General features: G+C 34.7%; 1 protein-coding gene across 1 annotated transcript in view; it reads left to right on the forward strand.

Moving 5' to 3' along the window:
• The window catches only part of LOC145676538 (putative ATP-dependent DNA helicase HFM1), a gene marked incomplete at its 3' end in the record, with an annotated part of 337,334 nt that overhangs the window by 312,323 nt on the left and 7,811 nt on the right, over nucleotides 1–17,200 (forward strand). Inside the window, exon 16 of the mRNA XM_081747367.1 lies at nucleotides 13,777–13,961. Coding sequence (XP_081603493.1) covers nucleotides 13,777–13,961 — 185 coding nt within the window. The remainder of the gene's footprint in view (nucleotides 1–13,776; nucleotides 13,962–17,200) is intronic.

Below are 17,200 nucleotides of genomic sequence, written 5' to 3' on the forward strand. Positions count from 1 at the left end.
TTGTTCCTATATGCACTATGTTCCTCGTTGTCGCCTATTATATTTTATTCCTCCTAAACACTTATAACTAAGTTATGTCCTCTTTATTGTCCTTCATAAGAAATATGTCTGTTTAATAAGAAAGAAAATGTTTTTGTAAAAGTAGTTGTTTGGCAACTAGACCTATATGTAAACCAACACCAATTGTATGTTACTAAAATGACTCGTCATCATGTCGTGGGATGAACTAAGGTCACATGTCTAACGTCACAAACTCTATACACTTCCAGCAAACTAGCTGAGGTATTCAAATAGTCAGGAAGAAGTGCATTGTTGAACAAGGTCCTATGAAAGTACCCCATGGAGAATGATGGGGTACGAATGATTTTCCTTTACGAATTTAAACTGGGATATTCTAAAAAGCAAGCCGCACAAAACATTAACAGTAGACTTGGGCCAGGAACAGCGAATGAAGGCTGCACTCGCCGTTGGTTTGTGAAATTTCGCTCCTTTAACACAACATTGCAAAATGAGCCCCATGAGCACCAGCCAACTTCAAGTTCAGATTAGCTCCTTAGGAACACCTTGGAAGCACATTTTCGGAAAAGTGTTCCTGTCGTTACAGACCAGTTAGGCATATGCCATACTATCGTGCAGTGGCTCTGTGCAATAGATAAGCTGAAACAATTAGCCTCATGGATGCCACATGAGTTGATACCGGTAACAAGAACAGCCATCTGGAGGTGTGCAGTTCTTTGAGTTTAAGAAGTACGCGGGAAAGTTTCCTGTGGATTGTCACTTCAGATTAAAATTGGATTTACTATGATAATCGTAAAATGTCAAGACAATTTCTGGATCGTGATCAACTTTCAGGATGACTATCAAACTAAACTTGTGTTGTTGTTGGTGTTATCGCAGTCTATGGCGGGAATGTTCCATCATATCTTCCTCAGGCGAGGTGAGATCGTCAATGCAAATTGTTGTAGTGCTGAACTCCATGAAATGAACCGTACATCCAAAAATATTCAACAGATATGGGGTTTTCATGTTATTCTTCAGTGCTCGCTCACATGATACACATAAGACGATGCAGACTCTCTATGAGTTGTAGCATGAACCCCTTTCTTACATACCATATTTCCCCGATATCTCTCCTACTGGCTACCACCTTTTCGCATATCGGTCACTTTTTGGGAGGGAAGACTTCCCTGACGATCGGGCAGTGAGTGCATCGTACGGTTGAGGTCTTCTTCACATCGTACACTCCAGATTTCTTTCGCCACAAAATCCAATCGTTGGCAAAACTATTTGGTTGTAGACGTTAACTATTTTGATTAAAATTCGAGACAAAAATAAACTACTTAAATGGTTATCAGGGAGACCCGTGTTCGATTCTCGGCGGGAGCTCATGTGGTTCGGATTCTACGTTAAAACGTAGGTTCACGTCTCATATAGCCTTGCTACTGAAAGGGACACTAAATTTAAGCAATCAATCTTTACTAGTTTTAATGGCGTTTTTGATCGATTATTTTTGTCCCGTGCTTTCTTGTTTTCATTTTATTGTACTTTGAAAATGATGCATCTAGGATGGACATTTCATTTGCACCAGCCTAATGTATAAACTACGTTACACGCACAACACGTATACATTACAAACATAAATTCTGTTCCTTTTATTATTTTTCTTAATTTGCACCATAACATTGTCATACATTCCTTGTCTTACAACTGAACATGGCGGTAGCTCAGGTTTATTTTTCTTGTATGTTTTAGTTCTAATTCTTGGATTTTGTAGCGTTGTGTGTCTTTCGTTTTCCATGTTCTTTCATGGCATGGCATTCGCAATTGAATCACGTTTTTTTTTTATTTAATATATCCCTTGCTTTCCTCGATCACTTTTTTTTATTTTTACTGCACATAATGTTTTCTCACGTTTCGTCAATCTTGATGTTACTTTCATAATCATATTAATTTTTATAATTTAGCTCTGCCAAATGTAAAATCTATTACAAACTCTAAATCTTTTCTAAACTATACTATGCACATAAAGTATGAACATCATGTACAAAATTATTCTTTATTTAAAAACTTTTCTTCAGCGTGCATTGAAATGGGGAAGTCACTGACAAGGAGACTTAGGGAAGTGTCACTTACCGATTTGAATGAACCTTTGCACACGTGTAGAACATCGAAAACTAATCGACACGTATTTTTTCGGCAATGGTGAAGATTTAAGGGTGGAAACCACTCTTTTAACATTGGGGGTGGTCTCTAAGAATAGACCGAAAACAACAATTTAATTTAGAAGAACACATACTGCCAGGGGGGTAGGACAGCTGATTCAAAAAATGATACCAAAATTACAAAATTCAATATGGCGGATCCAATATAGTGATTGAAATTACAAAATGTCTTCTGGTTTGAAATTCTTGGTAGTTAGTCAAGAACTATTGTAGTTGGCAGAGATTACTGGAGGAGGTTGCAGACGAATTTGAACCCTTTTTCCGTGCTCATTTTAATGGCATGCTTGATTAAAAGAGGTTGTTTTGGACTATAGAGCCAAATGTTTCATTATTTTCCTGCAAAATAATTAACAGCGGTGACAACAAAGCACCATTTTCAGAAATTAAAGGCTGTGTGGTGTAGCTGTGAGTCATAGATTTATTGACTGTGCCGCACTTTCTACTGTGTGTATCTGTGTAAATGCTATAGTGAGAGGTGCATAGACTCACTTTAATCAGAAAATGTCCTTGTGAAAGCATCAAATTCGGGAAAATTAACATCAGGTCTTGTGAGATCATGGTTTCAAGAGATTTTTCACCCAGCGTCTAATGCAAAGTCCGTTTTGTTATTAGGTTTGTGGAGTGGTCACAATCAACTTTTCAACCTATTTTACGAACAAAAGAGTACCTCAAAATAGAAACCATTCGGAGCCAACAACTGGTAGGATTCAGCCTCTTAATGTGTTCGTCTTTAGATCGTGGAAAAACTTCTTGAGACATTTTACTGATATTATCCTCTACAACTATAACATAAATTTACATCTCTGTAATAATATAATTTAGATCCAAATCACTGATTCATAATCAGTTTTCTCCTCCCAGATTTGCAAATCTTATTAGATATGCGTGATACAAACAGTAATTTGGAAGAATATTGTGCTGCATTTTGCGATTTGTCACAGTTATTGCTGTAATAAGGTGAGCTTGGTTTAAACAATGTTTATGCATCACACACTTTAAAAAATATATATTACTGTGAAGCGTTTTCACAATAAATCCATAATTATAGCAATCGAGGATATGTAGTTCCGACATTGAGAAGCTAAGAGACTTACCATACATTAACACACTGAATAGGGAGAGGTGCACAGACTCACTTTAATCAAGCATTTCGTTAAAATATAGGGGTTTCAAATCAATAGAAAAAGATTTCAAATCGGTTTGCAACCTTCGCGTAGTAAGCCGTGCCAACTATAATTGTTCTTGGCTAGGTGCAGAGAATTTCAAACCAGAAGACATTTTGTAATTGTAATCACTATATTGTATCTGCCATATTGAATTTTGTAATTTTGACGTAATATTCTGAATCAGCTATCCTAAAGCTCCCCCCCCCCCTGGCAGTATGTTTTCTTCTATAGTAAATGATTGTTTTCTGTCCATGCTTGGAGACCGTCCCTAACGTTCAAAGGGTGGTTTCCATCCTTAAATCTTCACCATTGCCGAAACGAAAAAAAAAAGTGTCGATTATGCAAAGTTTCATTCAAGTCGGTGAGTGACATTTCCGTAAGTTTCCTTCTGAGTGTTCCACTTCAAGACTGCAATGGACATATTATTCTGTATGCATTTAACATTCGCCACGTAAATGTACTACATGCAAACTTCTAGACCTTTTGTCTTTTTTCAAGGCAGCGAGTGGAGAGATATATGTATGTATGTATGTAGCGCAAAAAAATAAACAACTTTAATGGATGTTCGCAGCTTCTGGCACAATTACACAACACTTCTTTTCATCGCAGGGTTGTTTATTAAGCTTTGTTGAGGCATTGATCTTACTGTTGAACCTACAATCCTACATATATATCGTGATTTCAATCTGACCTTTAAAACTAAGGTGAGGTTTCATTGCGCCTTGTTAGCTTGTTAAGATTTGACAGGTAAAACATCGGTGTATCTATTACAGTTAACAGTTATTCCGTTCATTTTTCTCTCTCTCTTCTTGTTAAAACGTATAATGTATTGCAAATCTTACTGTTACCAGAATGAAGAGCAGAGGTAGCTAAGACTTAAACGCTATTCACCAATAGATGAAACCAAATTTGGTAGCCGACGATTACACTTATGAATATGATTGTGCATAATATGAGACCAAACAGAATTTTAGTGACAAGATTTGAGACTAAACAGAGCTCCCCCAACAAAAATAAATACATTCTTTGGGACGAATCATCATTTTCACGACATATTTTCGAAACGGCTCAATTCTTGTCCGTGTGCGTCCCTACTTATGTACAAATTTGATTTCTTAAAGGAAAAAAACTGCCACTGTTAAAATGTACCATTCTTAAATAAATTTCTAATTGCATTTTCTATAGTAACTGGAAAACACTGAACGCAATGGAATTGTTTTAAAACATATTTGTCCATGATGTAATGAAATCATATCACCTTTATGTTTTGAATGTTTTGTATCACACGCTAACCAAGAAGATAAAGAAAAACAAAAGATTCGTGATGATAATAAGATAGTAACACAAGTGATTATATAAATGAGGCCGATTGATTTGATTGTGGTATTCATCATTATAATATAGTTACAAGGATTAGTAAATAATTCGAAAGATATATTCACAGACTGAATTATTACCTGTTAATAAACTTAAATTGACAAGCCAGGCAAATACGAGTGAGTATTCTTTGTGTTTTTATAGTGTTTCGCCTAGGAACTATAATCTCGAAGATAGGTAAGGATTAGCTACGCATAATCGCCTCATCAAATAAGAATTTGACATATCTGAAAACTGTTTGACGAATGAGAGAACAGAATTGTGTTTCACCAAGACAGAATTCAGAGTTTGCAAGATGCGTCGATTAAACTCATTGTAAATAAATTAATCTCATTATGCCAGAGTTTTCAGGACACGACCTACAATATAGATATCTATTTAATTTCCAGGGATGATGATAAATATTCACAGTCCCAGTTGATTGTAGAAGAAACCAAGGATATTTCGAATGCCAAACAAGTTATAAATCATATAAATTACTAAAATGTGATCACGCAGCAATCTAATAATTCCTCTTCTTGTGATATTGGCTACTAACACACAGAAAAAACCAATACTTCAGTGGTGTGGCAATGGTGCATCAGTTCTAGAAGTAGCAACTCCAGGGAATGAAACAGAAAATAATTACATGGAGTATCATATGAAAGACTCTGGTAATATTATTTACCAAACAGATAATGAGAATGCATCCAAAGTAGCAGATAAATTAATCGAACTTACGTGTATGTCTGTGTGTTTAAATAAAACTGTAGAGGGCAAGAAAACATTTTCTGAAGCTTTAGACATTGCTCCTGTCGATATTGGTAGTAGTATTGATAAGTTCCAGTGAACTTTATTTTGGTTAAGAATTGAACGCAGGAAGAAAAGTATTGATCGTGAACAGCTTATTAGTACCGCTTGTTTTCGCAAAAAGAAAAAAATCAAAAGCCACAAACAGAGAAATGATTGACTACAACCTGATAAACCTAAATCCGAAATTCATAATCTTCTATTTACTCGTTTGAATCCTCGGACCTATGCATCTTTTGCCTAACTTCCAGGTATTTTGATCCCTTGTCCAGGGAACAGTATGACAAAAGGTCAACTGAGTGTTACTGTATTAGAGACGAAGATACAACACTATTTGAAAGCAACCAAACCAGAAGATGCAAAATCTGTGAAACTCCTGTTGTGGAAAATAAAAGAAGAAGACATGTTTGAGCCTGAGAATCAATCTGACGCAAATTTTACTTGTAAGCAAAATTAGAATAGCCAAAGTAGTCGTTCTAATATTAGAAATGATATATATACAATAGATAATAGTTCTGAAAGTGAGTTACGTATGTTAGAAACTGTATGGGACCAAACACGAAAAATAGTCAAACACATCATTATAAAATATGTTTACAAGATGTCTCGTAACACGTTGATATATGCAAAATCGACACTGAACTTAACTTTACCTGAGAATTTGATAGCAAATGTGCAACTCTATACATATCTGATGATACTACTCAAATGATAAAATTTACTTATCGGATCTAGAATGAATTAAATGTCGGTCAAGTCAATGAAAAGTATCCATAGTTGTGTTTGTAGGTTCTCGTATTCATTACTTCTTATTCCTTGATAGTTATTAATTTTGTAATGCATGCAACTAAGGAAGTATGTAAAATGATTTATTATGTATAATTCAATACTCAGTTAATATTGATTTTGTTGAATGTATTCTGTACTCATTCTGATTCAGATTTGTGTTTCTTGTTAATGCATTCAAGTTCTTGTAAAGCTATTGATTAGGGTACTGTGGTCGTTCTTTCCTTGGCATTTGTGTTATCGGAGTCCTTAAGGTAATTTTAAAATTTAAATCTTCGATTTTATGTACTCTAACTTACTTTGGAGCTTCGTAGAGCTAATCTGATTTCCTATGGCCTTAAATAAGTTATGTATGTTATAAGCTATTAGTTGATATTTTAACTCTTGTGATAATATAAGATTGGACCACGATGTCTTCACAACGATTTTACCTATTTTGAAGATAATGTATGTATATAAAATATTAGTTTGGCAGATATCGTACCTTGCGTTTGCATTTTATTAATGAATCGATAAATTGCGTTATTAAATATATAAAATGAGAAATGAAAATATATAAGAAATGAATTATATATGTAATTTAAATATCAAGCATTTATTATAAAATATCCATTAATCATTAAAGCAAGGGTAATTATTCTGCACAAAGGTATTCATATGTCTTATATACAATGTGTGACTATTATGTGAGAGCATGTAAAGATTTTATTCTATCTATTATATTCAATTCACGGTCTAGGATCCTTCCCAAAAATTGTATTTTCAACTTTTGTTAGTCCTATAAATTTGGGAGCCATGTATAAAGATAACATATGGCTCCGAAATTTATAATTTAGATCATGAATACTAAAAATAATAATAATAATAATAATAATAATAATAATAAGTATTCCGTTCGACCCCAGGTCGTGGGATTTAGTGATGGACAGCATTATATACGAGAATTCTCTCTGGGAATTCCCAATTCTTCCTCCCTGCAATTTACCAATTTGTCCATAATAATTCATTTGCTGTCTTTTCTAACAATCTAAAAGCATAACCGAGGAATATCAATTTGACAATTTCATATATACATTTGACATTCCCTTCAACTCTCCATAACACTCAATCTTAAAATAATCTCTGTAAATCGAATGTTTAAAAATTACAACCTAGATAAATCGAACTTTAAGGGTTTCATGATCATATTTAAAAACCTCGGTAATTCGAACTTTCGTATCTGCTAACCTCTACGAGTGAAGTTTACCTCTACAAGTCGAATTTCTCTTGATGTGACCTCTACAGCTTTGTGTTTTTAGTAATCGTCATTTTTGCTAATGTGTGCTGTAATTGTGTTTGACTCATGTGTAGTATTTTATTTTTACTAGGCATTTTATTTAATTTAAGGAACTTTCCAAACTTTCTTTGAGTTATAGAAGTTGAATGAATAAAACTTCCGAGTTATGGAGGTTATACAGTATAGTTACTTTACATGAGGAATGTGGAACCTCGGTATCTCGAATTTTTATTATCGTCAGTCATCTTGTCGAACCTTGATTACTCGAAAAACTCGGTAACTCAAACTTTTATCTATTCCTTTCAGTGTCGAATTATCGAGGTCCCACTACATTTTCTCATGGCCAAGCGTTTAGCGCTTTAGCCTCGTGTACGTAGGAGGCCCTAGATCGGTTTCCGTTAGACTGTACGTTCACAACTTCTAAATGACGTGGTGCTACAAAAACGTTAAACTGCAAGCAAGAACATAAAATGAAAATTTTAAGCACTGTTATGCGTGAATTAACACGATTTCATTGCATAGTTTTCTTTTCATGGAAATTATTGTGTAACTGGAGTCACAAGTATTCTATATGCAGACTTGTTCATGATGTGGGAGAGATATTCCCCCTTACTTAATTTCACGGTAAAACCTCCTACATTTCTGGCAATACTGAGCTGATGTTTATAGTTTATGTAATGCAGCAATTTTCTTTTAATGGCATTAGCTTTCCACTTGCACGAATTTGAGTTTTCTGATCGATTTCGGGTGCTGATAAAAATGGGACCCAGACTTCCCGTTGCGAGAATGGTTTCACCAGTTGAAATCGTGAAATGCTACTTCTATACTGAACTCTTCTCAACAACCTGCTTAAATAAAAAGTTAAGCGAGATTTCTCATCTTCTACTACAGCCCCGCCTCCTTAGTTACTTTTTTTTAACGCTTCCGCAACAAGAATGTCCACTAGAAGACTTTTGTGGCATTGTTTAACTGAAACGAAAATTATTACAAGATTTATTACTTGACCCTTGACGTTCTCACGAGTTGTTTTGTTGTCTTGAAACCTGTTTAATGTTTCAAAGTTATATAGAACATACGATAGCTCGTATAGTATGCAGCTCTTTTGACAAAGTTAATAAAAACGTGCGCTGACTGTCAGCAGTATATGTTCAGCAGATTAAAATAAATCACCCGGATAATGTCCATTTACAATCGTGATTTCAAAGCTTATTATTTACTTTTACTTATCTTATAATCTACCGTACGTGCTAAGTTTAGATCTGTGTCATTTACGATTCGATTTGATATTATTATTATTATTATTATTATTATTATTATTATTATTATTATTATTATTATTACTTAGGGTTGCCATATTTCAAAAATGAAAATCTGGAACGCTTCGAAATTAGAGGAATCTTTGAAATGCTTAAAATGAAAAGAAGTGTTATATACTAATTTTTCTTCCATTTGATAATATAATTGTTCAAGTATTACGTAATCACATTTGTACTCACTTTAGTATAAACGAACAAACGTGAGCAGATGACTTCCCCCTTCCCCCTGATAAACAAAATTGATTCTTTTTAATTTCTCAGAATCTGTTATGTTTCGTGGCTTTCAAAGTCTGTTTTAGCTCATTCAAAGTATTGTTTTCTTTCACACATTTTGTCTGTTTGTTGTATCCGTTTTTTTTAAATGATTGGCAATATGTTCTGGCGGTGTTTGTTATATTTAAAGAACTTTCCTTTAATTTTTACTTTATTTCTGTTATTTTTAACAAACTAATATCTCAATAACTCGCACATATGCTTACATCACCATGACCCTCTCCTCCACTGACAGCAAAAATAAGAAAAAAAAAAGGAAAAAAATTCCTCTTAGGTTGCTTACGTAAAACTTGAACTGCCCCTGAGTGTATTACACATAAAATAACCTAAAACTTTAAAAAATCAAAATAAGGAATCGGTCAGGGACTATTGATTAAAATATTTCAGAAGCAAAATACAGATTGAAACACGGTACTAAAGATAACAATAAGATTACGCAGTAAAACTTTTTTGTCCCTGGCCTAATGAAACGAATGCTTCGTTCAATGTCAAAATATTTAAATCGTGAAGTTAATTAAATCCATTTTTATGTATTCAAGTTTTACTTTTCAACTTTCGAATTGCCATACTTAGAAGTTGAAGAGAATAATTATATACCTAATCCTCTCTGTGTGTGTGGGGGGGAAACTATAATATTCTCTTTGTTTCTTCCTCGCTGAAATCCGGGACATTTAAACGTCGCTAGAAATATTTTCGGGACGCCGCGCCGGGAGCAGATCTCGATTCCGTGACGGTCCCAGATTTTCCGGGACGAATGGCAACCCTACTACTGCTACTACCACTATTAAATAATAATAATAATAATAATAATAATAATAATAATAATAATAATAAAATTGAGCTATTTAACGTATTTGTAGTATCGGCAGTGTTCGTAGTTTGAGGGAAATTTCCCTAATCTAGGGAAATTTCGTAGGTAAATTTACCAGAAAGGAAAAAGGGGAATTTTTCAACGTGACAATCCAGGGAAAATTTTTGCGCTGACTGACTGACCAATATAAATGCTTAAATTTTTCTTTATTCTTCAGAAAAAAGCGATAATAGTGTGTGTGTGTGTGTGTGTGTGTGTGTCCAAAGTATCATAATTTGCACAATTGTTGGCTGGTTGTATTTTTTTGTAAAAAAAAACAGAAAAGTGAACGAAAAAGTAAAAAGAGTGGAGCAAAAAGCAAATTAGTATAACAAATATTGTTGACACTTCCTTTATTATAGGTAAATTAATCTTATCACAGTAACTTCTGTCATAGGAATTGACCATTCAACAAACTAGGGAAAATTTGATAAGGAAAGAGAAAATTTTGAGTTAGTTGAGGGAAATTTTCTTAAGGAAACCTACGAACATTGAGTATCAGTTAAAATAGGGTTATCAGATTACTCACTTTTAGCGAGTGTCACCTGTTTTTGGAACTCTAATCACTTTCTCCGTTTAATCATCGCTAAGATTTTAAAGAATCATCTGTTTTACTGACCAAAGCAAAAAATGTAAGTAATGGTTATACTCTCTTCGTAGGTTCATTTTAATCCTTTTCTATTTGTTCTCCCTTTTAGACATTGCCAAGTGTAATGATAAGACCGGTGCATTGTTAAACATATATATGACTCATGCAATTCTAGAGCTTAATGTTGCAGATAAATGGTACCGGTATATGAACTGTTGTACTGACAATTAAATTAAATTATTAAAGTAATTCAGTATTTCTTTGCCATAACTCAAATAGTGTAGCCGTTGAAGTAATATTTTGTGCATTAAATTCAGTGAGGAGATGAAGGAAGTTTGAATGTTTACTCAGTACATTTGATATCAATATGCTAGTATAACGTGAAACAAATAACATGTAGGTTTATAGATTACTTTCATAGGACAATATCATATGTAAGACAGATTTCGTGAAGTAAGTTAGAGGTAGGGGTAAATACGTGAAAACAATGTCATAGAAAGTTGTTCAAAATTACACTCTTTCTTAAAATTCGAAGATATGGTAACCTTATGTTGAAAAGAATTTGTCCTTACTAAAACTTGAAAAGAATTTGTCCTTACTAAAACTTGAGAGGAAAAACAAGTATGTGCCAACAATTTATGAAAGGAGAGCGACAACTACCACTAGACCTACATCTTCAGGTAATTTGAAAAATAGCATTCATCCTACAATAACAACCGAACTCTTAATTTTACGGTGTATTAATTCATTATTATTATTATTATTATTATTATTATTATTATTAGTAGTAGTAGTAGTAGTAGTAGTAGTAGTAGTAGTAATGAAATGAAATGAAATCTTTAAGTTTTACGTCCTACGGTTATGTCGACTAGGCTAAAGGAGATGGTGATGATGAGAAACGAATGAAATGATGGATTGGAGAAAGTGGGAGGAAACGGAAGAACCCCGAGAAATCCCACGCATACGATGTTTGTCCATCACAGAGATCGCTTGGCGTGAGCTGGAATCAAACCATGGACGCCATGCACCAGAGGTGAACGCTCTACCACTGACCACCGTGTAGTAGTAGTGATATACATGTCCTGTAAAAATAAATTTTAGTCTTATAACTTATTTATTTCATGGTATAATTTTGGTACAAAAACTAATTAGTAGGCTTTATCGTTTCAAAATTTCTTGCAATTTCCAATACGTAAATAAATAAATAATATATTGTAACTACATCAAGCAGTCAAGTCGTGCCGATTCTGGCTGGTCAGTTCCGATTTTGGAGAAAATGTCCCGCGTTCTCTGTCAGGACTTCTAACTGTCCCGGCTTTCATATTTATTGATGCAAATTATTATTATTATTATTATTATTATTATTATTATTATTATTATTATTATTATTATTATTATTATTATTGGAACTTAGTTTCCAAATTACAATACAGAACCTTCAAAATAAAAGGAAACTTCACAACAGCGGCAGGGAAGTAGCAATGTGCCTGGCAATAGAAGATCGCTCACTTCGTAATTGGAGAAGATCGAATTCTCAAGGCAACAAGAAGTAAACAGAAATAGGCTATACATTTAAATGTGAGCAGCAGCAGCAGAATAAGTAGATCTGATAGTGTGAGGAGATAAAGCAATAGCAACAACAAACGGTGCTGTTGCTTCAACAAAAACTATATTAAAAATATTAGGATACTTATTTTTTATTTTGCATATATTTAGGTACATAATATATAGGCCTAAACCTAGGCTACATACTATAGATATTGGCCATATTGTATTATTTTATTTTATAGGCCTTATGTAACTTAAATTATCTCACATTCCTTTTATCAATCAGATATGTGTGCTCCGCTCTTCACCATAGAAATACATATGTTACATTATTACAAAAAAATAAATGTTGGTACTTCACCCCTCCACCGCACACACACATACCGAATAGCTCCATGAAATGTCGCTACATTTTGCTTTGGAAAAATGGCATACCGCGTCAAGTATCTGATATTTTGCATTGGAAACCGTATTTATGATTGGCGTAGCTTTCAGCAAATCTTCCTACTTACTTTATAATTTAGAAGTGGCACGAAAAAAAAAAAAAGATACAGCTAAGGTGGCAAAAAGTCAATACAGTAATAGCAAATAACATTTCTGAAATGTTACAATAACATCATAAAGGAAAGTGCTTGATCTTTCCTTGTGCTCTGAAGGGAAAAAATACATAAATAAAAGGAGGGAACTTCCTTCTGACTCTATGTTCAGACCATATTCAAGTTGAAAAAAATGAAATCTTTAAGTTTTACGTCCCACGATTTGTCGGCTAGGCTAAAGGAGACGGTGGTGATGAGAAATAAATTAAATGGTGGAATGAAGAAAGTGGGAGCAAACGGGGGAACCCTGAGGAAACCCACGCACACGGTGTTTGTCCACTACAAAGTTCACTTGGTGTGAGATTGGATGGAACTAGGGACCTCATGCGCCAGAGGTGAACGCTCTACCACTGAGCCACCGCGTCCCCATATTCAAGTTCAGATATGGACGAAATGAATAAACAATCTTCAGTCATTTATTGAAAATGCTTAGTCTCCCTAACATCCTACCTATACTGGAATGCTGCTCCTCATGAGAACGGCAGAATAAAGCAGTCCCGGGTTTAATCCGAGGAAGATGGGTGAACGTTCGTACTCAGGTGGTGTTGGTATTGCAGAGTCTATCCAGAGTCATCAGGACAATTCTGGAGTTAATTGAAAGAAATAAGTAGCAAACTCATTCTTAGAAAATTGGGAGCATTAAAGGCAAGGGGAGCTGATGTGCTGACCACACATCACCACAAAAACCTGAATATCATAAACTAGCTAATAGGTCACGTTCTGGCCCTTAGGGCTGTTGCTCCAGGAGTTTATTATTAGTATTCCTTAGTCTCATGGCCAGAACAAGCAGTATTGATACTTCTGTTTACATCTATGCCTGGAATATAAACACGAAACATGATTCGGATCCCATAAGTTGCAGAATTATTAGCATATGGCTGGGATCTTATAAACAAAATATAGTACATATTTGTTTAGAGGTGTAATAAATACTAGTAGTGTGTACATTAATTTTATTGCTTATTTACTCTTTTGTATATTTTATCAGGTATCAGGTGATGTGAGTCTTCAGAAATTATTAGGTGTCATCTCTAAGTGCCAAGAATTTTGTGAAGTTCAGCTGCGAGTGAGCGAAAAGAAAACATTAAATACTTTGAATAAGGACAAGCATCAGCAGACCATCCGATTTCCACTTCAGGGCAAGATCAGGACAAGAGACATGAAAATAAATTGGTATGAAATATATTTAATTAAGAACTAATGCTTTATTCTAACATTAAGATACAACAAGGACAGATAGTTACCAAAATAATAGATACACCTAACACGATAGATGTACAGGTTAGCAATGGTGGAGTAGTGACAGCAGCGCTGGGTTTTGTTAGTGATGTGTTAAGACAAACTTCGAACTAGGTGAGAAGTAGTAGAACGGCAGAGTGCAGTAAACTCATTAGAAAGTGATAGTATAAAATGGGCCACCCCTTTAATCTTTAAGTATAAAATGGGCAAATAATTGGTGCTTAGCGATGTTGTTTGAGCGTTTGTGTACCGCGAAACCACATCACTGAAATGGAACAGTGGTCGGAAAGAACCCCTCGGTAACATGTTCCACAGAGATTTTCACTCAGAACTGTCGTGCGACTGCGGTGCAAATGACAAAGGTCCAGCACCTTCTACAGCCTACAATCCACCGGGAGTTGCATGGCATGGGCATACGAGTTCGGGTTGCTCGGGCGAAACCGCTGATAAGGGACCATAACGCTTGACCACGACACCAGTGGTGCCGCGAACATGCAAGATGGCGACGCTGATAACTGGAAACGTGTGATATGGTCGAATAAGTCATGGTTCACCTAATTTCAAACCACGGATCGTGTTTATTGTGGCGGACGCTCAAAGGAACACATGATCCGGAGTGTCTCCGTCGAACTGTGTAACGTGGCGACCTCTGTGTTGCAGTGGCTCCAAAATGCAAATTTTCAATGAATCCTGCACTGACGCTTAATAGTCGCGTCAGTGTCCGCGATTATATTGCCATTGTATGGATCATGTGCGTCATATCGTCCAAGTGTTGTTTCAAGGAAATGACTTCATATTCCAGGATGAATGCACCCATTGATACAGCTGTAGCTATAGCGGCGTGCTATAAGGAACATTGGGATAAAGTTGAACATCTTCTCAGGCCAGCACAATTCTTTCACCTGAACATAATTCAATATCTGTGGTCCGTTTTGAAGACTCGAATCCGACGCATATTTCCGTCTTCCATCCTCTCTCACGAAATGGTGTAATCCATTTGCAACCATTCAAAACCTCTATAATTCCATGTCACATCGCATCAGAACTATTCTGAGGGGCGAAAGGTGGTCCAATATTATATAAATCTGGTAAGTTCCACTTTCTTTAGATGCTTGTGTTATTTTGAAAACCATCGGTATTTTCGATGGTAACTCCGAGGCCAATTTACACTGGAATTAATAACAATCAAGAACAATGGGAAATGAAAACCCAATAATGTTGGTCCGGGCTTATATTTAAAGGCACTAATACGCTTCTTTTATCTGTTGGCACTGACGAGAAACGTGGAGAAACCTCAGTCAGAGTGGCCTGACACCGGATTCAAAGCCCGGAACTTGCAAATACGAAGCAGGAGCTCTGACTACTTGCCTACGACCGATCAGTAATTTCTTGTATACCATTCCGTCTGGTTCATCAAAAATTTTGTAAAGCATATAAAGACTTTTCTATAGCTTGCAAAATTATAAATAGCATATAAGGAATTTATGTTACTAGTTCATTATTATTATATTAATAATTTAAATCTATATATATAAAAGAGAACGTACAAAATCCTTTGTCCGCTCATCACGCTAATACGGCTGAACCAATTTCTTTCATTTTTGGGGGGTTATTAGGATTTGGACCCTAGATGGTTTTTATCATATCACTTTAATTTTTAATTACCAGTGTCTTGAGATAATTGACCATTCAGGTGTCCACAAATCCTTTGTTAGTTCATCATAGGTAAAAATAAACGTATTTATATGCAACCCGCATGACCGTGTCACTCGGCGGGTTAACATAAATGACAGGCGATATACAGCGGAAAATAGCTTGAATCTTCTGTTTAAAATTTTTTAATTGATTTGCTTATTTTTACAGACACTTTTACAATATGCCAGCACCGGGATGACCGCAGCGAAGCGGGGCGGGTTAACATAAATGACAGGCGATATAATGTTAAGATTTACTGCAATCTTCTATGGTTTTTATCATATCACTTGAAAGCGAAAAAGTAAAAATTATCTAAGTAACAAAGTTTATTGCGTTCCGGGGTGACCGCAGCGAAGCGGGGTGAACGCTGCTAGTGAATCATAAACCTCAGACAGCCATCTGTCAATTTTAACAAATGCACAGTGTTAAAAAGAGATAGGAAAAGAAAAATGCGTAAAACAGTTTATAAATACTTTTTAAATCTTAAAAATGGAGAAAGAACAACCTTTTTTTCAAATTATGTAATTAACAATAATTGAAATGCTAAATTATGATTTCGTTTAGCAAGATAATAATACAATAAGCTCCGGTATTGACAGTAAAGAGATTCATGCGATTCAATATCCACTGCGTGATCCTAATAAAAGTAACAAAAAAATGCTTTATTACTTTAAGATCTAAGAATACATTGGATGATTTTGTTTATCTATACCAAGATTGATGTATGATGCATCAACAAAAGAAGTCAAGAGGTAGTATTTAATTAATAAATGAACTAAAGAAATGGAAAAGTTACATGATTGTGTTTCTTTCAAAATTTTAGTAATCTTTATGAAAGTCACTATACGTTGACAAAAACTCGTGAACCAGATGGAATATCATATGGAAAACAAATATTACACGTACTGAAGAAATATGCATTTAAAAAATACAGCAAATGATAAGTTATCAAGTATTAGATTTTGTATTCTGTAGAGAAGCTACAATTCTAATTCTTTCAATATTTGTTGTTATCGTGATTTCCTTTCTATTTGTTAATTAAATATGTTTTCGTTACTGATCAGAATTCTATATGTAACTCAATGGACTCCAAATAAGAGGATTTGCGATCATTTCTTCATTCCATCATTCTTCATGAGTAACATCCCTGACTTTTAGAGAAAAGCAATCTTTGTGATACTCCTTTTTAAAGGTCATCCACGGAGTTAAAAAATGACCACCTGACAAGAACTGCACAATGGAACCAAATAGGTATAATAGGATGACGCTAAATATGAATTACAGATAGGATTAATAAGCTACTCAGGGCTCTCCATGTGTGTGTTTGTTGTCGGATAACTCATAATGTAGCAGTGGATATTATCTAATTATCTAATTACATGATTAGCATTTGTGAGTGATAGTAACAAAAACATTGTATAATCACTGAAGATGGATTAAACGTAAAATGGGTGTGGTGTTTTTGTACATTTTTTATT

Source organism: Thermobia domestica, unplaced genomic scaffold, assembly GCF_964235325.1.
Source record: "Thermobia domestica unplaced genomic scaffold, izTheDome1.hap1.1 HAP1_SCAFFOLD_203, whole genome shotgun sequence".
In the NCBI taxonomy this organism is placed as follows: Eukaryota; Metazoa; Arthropoda; class Insecta; order Zygentoma; family Lepismatidae; genus Thermobia; species Thermobia domestica.